This window comes from Phoxinus phoxinus (assembly GCF_949152265.1).
Source record: "Phoxinus phoxinus genome assembly, chromosome: 22".
Taxonomy (NCBI): Eukaryota; Metazoa; Chordata; class Actinopteri; order Cypriniformes; family Leuciscidae; genus Phoxinus; species Phoxinus phoxinus.
Window position 1 is genome coordinate 12,201,935 of NC_136897.1, and position 5,220 is coordinate 12,207,154.

At 36.9% G+C, this 5,220-nt stretch overlaps 1 protein-coding gene across 1 annotated transcript; it reads right to left on the reverse strand.

Annotated features, from left to right (window-relative positions):
- Positions 1–599: 599 nt before the first annotated feature.
- Positions 600–3,424, reverse strand: LOC306990544 (uncharacterized protein). The gene is made up of 2 exons (XM_079597497.1): positions 3,176–3,424; positions 600–1,735 (listed from the first exon to the last, which is right to left on the reverse strand). Exons 1-2 carry the CDS (start codon positions 3,351–3,353, stop codon positions 1,023–1,025), a joined length of 891 nt encoding a protein of 296 aa, XP_079453623.1. The 5' UTR covers positions 3,354–3,424; the 3' UTR covers positions 600–1,022.
- Between the last annotated feature and the right edge of the window lie 1,796 nt (positions 3,425–5,220).

The following is a 5,220-nucleotide window of genomic DNA, read 5'->3' on the forward strand; positions in this document are numbered from 1 at the left end:
ATAGCTACCCTGTTAGATACATTTATACCAATGCGTTATTTTTAGCGCATGATTTATTTTTTATAAATATTTTTATTATTTGATAAAAAATGCGATATTTTTATCAACCGTAGCAGGTCAAAGTGTCGATTAGTAGTGGGATCGCGCCTGTGAATTTGCATTGCAGCCTGAGCGATTGCAGTAAAGTAGAAAAAAAATTTTTATGATTTTATCACAACTTCTCTTTTGTCAAATCAACTTTGATAACTAATGTGTGAAGATAACATACTATTTGGGTTTCTGTTTATTAAACCATTCTTATTCACTGTATTACAGTAACTCAAAATTTTAAGGCAACAAGGTAACTTGCTTTTTTAAGTTAAACCAACTTTTTTTTTTACAGTGCAAGATGACAGTTGCAGTGTCTGTTTAAATTGTGCATGCTCAAAATGTAGTCTGACCGCATTAAGTACATCTTTAAGTGTGTTGCCAGAATTGTTGGGAAAATGGTTTACACGAAATGTAGTGCTGAATAAGCACATCTAAACCACTTTGATGGTGCAAAAACAACTGAAATAGTCCAAACTGTAAAAGAAGTCTCTGCAGACCATAATGCGAAGAAACATTTTTATTTTGTCTTCATCAGAGCATCACAGGGATGCCTTTTAACAACCACACAAAAAAAGCAAAAATACACATAATTACTGTGAAATAATATTAAAGAATATTTACAAAATGTACATCTTTCCACTGTCTAATATTGATGAAATAAGTAACCCACTATATTCTGCGAGGTGTCAAACTACAGCATTCACGTCTGCTTACAAATCAGGTGAAATGCAGTCAATTTCTCGCCACAAGTTTGACATTAAGCTAATGTAAAAAAAGTAAATCTGACATGTTGTGTTCTAAATGTGACAAACTAACAGCACAGGTACAGATGGAGTTTGTGTGAAATGGCATTTAGCGCGAGTCGCTGCAAAGACAGTTTTACGCATTCAAAAAGCTACTAGCGTTTTTTAACGCTAATTAAGGCCTTAATTTTACATTAAGGAATTAAAGGCTCCGTGGACATGTATCCAACGTCGAAGAATTCTTGATACCGTTGACTGATGAATCCTGAAGAGCTGACCTAAGAATTCCTCAGACAGTTTGAGGTGCAGCTTCATCAGAGTAAGAAGAAGTTCCTGAGTAGGCTTGAGCGACTGTTTTGCACTAATAGGAACAACTGATGACACAGAACTAAACAATAGCATGAAAGTCTGTAAATTGGGTAGTCCTGTGAAATTTTTCATTTTGTTGTCATCAAAATGTGACGGATCAAGAGAATGAAGTTTTAAGTCACTTTCTAATCCATAAACTTTTTCTCTCAGTAATTGGCATTCAGTGTTTAAAGATTTGATCTGTTCATGTAAAGAGGAGATGTCCCTGTGTGTTTCATCCGTCTGGACCTCAGTGCCTTGGACTTCAACCGTCTGGACCTCAGTGCCTTGGACTTCAACCGTCTGGACCTCAGTGTCTTGGATTTCAACCGTCTGTAGCTCTTTCTTTAAAGCAGAACTTTGATGCAGGTTCATGAGAGCTGTTGCAGCTAGCTCTTTACTTGTGTTGGCACTGACAAATCGTTTCACAGAAACTTCTCGAAATCGTTGATATCTTTCCAGGTTGTTGACAGCCCGAATTCGATCAGCGGTGGGCGTGAAACTGAATAAACTTGGCACATAGTCAGGGTGTAGAGGATCATCACTCTTTTTACCTGAAAGAAACAAAAAATGTTTTAGTAACAACATTTGGACTAAATTTCTCACAAGTTGACTAAATAATCTCTATTCTTAGCCACTGGCTAATAAATTGTTATATTTTGTTTGCCACACTGTAAATTTTTTTGCTGCATTACATTTTTAAGTACAATCAACTTGGATGTTTATGTCATTTGAACTTAAATTACATTAAACTAACTTAAAAAAAAGTTGAATCTTGTATAACTTTTTTGTATAAATTGTATAAATTTATTGATCATATATTTTTTTTTTACAGTGCAGTGTTTGAGTTACAGGTAACGAATAAGTTTAGCACAGATATTTTCACTCGCCTAAATTTGACCACACTGAGTTTTTGAGACTTTCACTGTCTGTGTCTTTCCAGCAAGCGCTGGCATGTAACATGTAAATAATGTTTTTTATTTTTATTATTGAGACTAATAAGAAGCCACTGATGGTGTTCTGAATTATTCAGTGTCTGAGATATTAGGTGGAACTGGGCAGCGCATACAAGAATAATCATGAGTTTCCGGTTTCGTGTTAAAATATTAGTGAGTGCTCTTTGGAGCACAGAAACTTTCAAAAAGGTAATTACATCAGCGTCGAAGAAAGTTAAAAATATATAATTGTTCATCTAGGCATAAACTTATATAGATTATATTGTGTGTTAATGTTTATTTAAATATTCATCATAACATATCGTTAGGATATGCTAAAGGTAAATGGGCCAACAGCTGTAATACAAACTTATAGCCTAACATTAAATTGTGAAATTACAGCAGGGTTGCTTATTTTAATTGACCAACACACATTTGATAGTTTCATCAGAACTTTTCTAACCATAGTTACTCATACACTAAATATCTCGTTTTGGAGAAAAAAGATTGGGATTGTTTATCATCTAGGCTACACTATTCATGCATGTGAAAAACTTCAGAGACTTCGCTTTGTGATTAAAAGCCTTTTGGAATAGATTAAATGAGCAACAAATTAAGGACTAGCAAAAATAATCATGAACATAAAACGAATTTACTCATACCATAGAAATAAAATAGAATTGAAAGGAAAACAAAATGATATGTTGCTTCTCTTATAAAGCAACATTTACTTCGTCGTAATATCAGAATAAAGCTCATTACAAAATTAATAATAGTAAACACGTTTATTGGAGAGGATGTCAGTTCATAATAGGAAAAACCCAAACAGTTCTGACACCAGCAAACATTGACTTCATGAACAAACTGACAACAATGGGTTTGAATAGGTGCTAAAGATAAAGGTCGATCTATACTTTCGGACTTGGGGCTAAATTAAAATATCAGGGAGGTGAAGTGCTGAATCTCAGGGGGGACAGAATATTTTACGTCTAAGGGGTTCGGCTAACAAAAAAACCCGTCGGGAACTCCTGGGAGGTGTGATCGCAAAATTCACCATACCTGACACAAAATGGCAACTGCAAATCCAGGTTTCGCTGCCTGGATTCCAGTTGTTTCTGCAAAGTGCAGCGATCCATTTGGTTCTCTTTTCTTTTGCTTTCGGCAGTCTATAAAAAGATAGATTCGATTTCTTGTTGAACCTGTTTTTACAGTCAATCGCAGAACAGCTCTTTCCCATAGTAGTGTTTTCTTTTTTGCAGTGCTTTCAAGCTGAACACAGCACTGCCACTCAGTGGGTTTAGCAACCACAGTGACTTCCGCCTATGACGTCAAGTGCAGCAGAGCATTGGGTACGGTGACCGAGAGAGCTCAACGCACTGCAGAAAACGCATGCATATAGAGAGAGGACACCAGTGGGACCAGCAAATATGGCTTGTCATTGGGGAAGAGCAGGAGAGAACAGTGTCAATTCTTAAAATGACTGCACACTGTAGTGAAATAATTCGTATGTGCGCAGGCGCGTAGCTATCTTTCTTTACAAAGTGACATCGTAAGCTACTTGTCCGGCATGCATAGCCTAATTCAGTGTAGTTTTGACAGATCTGTGAATGGGAATAACCATAACGTTGTCATCTGTACAAAGAAAACACCTTTCTGTTTTCAGCACATAGGCCTAGTTGTCGTGTAAACGTACCCTCAGAGAACTTCTAGTTTGACAACGTGTAAATAGCCTAATCACTATACTCGATATCTGATGTTTAAAAAAATTCACCTTTCAGATCATGGACAAAATAGTCATAAATAGACGTAGAGCGATCTCCTATTAATATTATGTCTTCAGTTCATTAGCAAACAATAAATTATTTAGGCTACTATCAATAACATTTTGTGTTCATGAAGTAAAAAAAATGACATCGAAATTACATTTGTGATAGGCCTACAGTATGAAAAAATAGAATGCATTATTGTAAATTTATCTAACAGGTTAGCGAGACAGAACAATAGAGTAGCACTTTATTGATAAATAAAGACTGGACTGGTAACAATTAAGTTTGGCCAATAAGGGCTTTTTGTGTTCAGCTGTTGATATCATTCCCACAAAATAAACTGTGCACACAAAAGACTGAGTCTCGCTGTATCGCTCAGGCTGCACTGCAGTGTCTATTCACAGGCGCGATCCCACTACTGATCGACACGGGGACTTTGACCTGCTCCGTCTCCGACCTGGGCCGGTTCGCCCCTCCTTAGACGACCTGGTGGTCCCGGGCTCCCCCAGAAGCACCATATCGATACCGATCTTAGTGAGGACACCCGATCGACATAGTCCACTGCAGTCCAGAACCCCTGAACTCATGCGATCCTCCAGCCTCAGCCTCCCAGTATCTTGGATTACAGGCGCGCGCCACTGCACCCGGCGAGAGCTGTGAGAATCAGCGCTGATACTGAATGTAGAGGCTAACAGCGACATCTAGTGTATGAAAACAAAATACTAGGGAGCGATTAGGCAGGCTGAACTAAGGCATTTTAGTATGTCTTTGGTAGCTATTGATAAAGTTAAGTTGTACATTTTCTTCAAAAAAAAAAAAAAAAATTTTTTTTCTTTTCTTTTTTTTACATTTGCTTTAAATTAATTTAGCACATTGCACAAAATAAAAAACAGCACGTTTGTGTTTACAATTTAGCAGAGCACGCATCTAACAACCAATCAGAAACAAGACTTACAGTAAGTGAAAGTGTGTCCTGGATGAGATTAAATTATTCAGTGTTGTGGACATCACACCTGACAGGGAACTGGACCTTTTGAAGTCAAGTTGGTCTTGGCATCCTTATTGGCTGAAGATCTTGTGAGTTTAGAAACACTAAACTACAGACAGTTTTGATTATGGGTTGAAATGAACTGACTATAGGCCTATTAAGACTTCATGAACTTAAATGGATAGTTTCATTAAAAAATAAAAATAATAATTCTGTCATCATTACTCACCCTCAAGTTTCAAACCTGCATTTCTTTCTTCTGCTGAACACAAAGGAAGGTCTTTTGAAGAATATGGGTAACCAAGCAGTTGATAGACCCCATTGATTTCCATAGAATGGAGGGGGGAAAT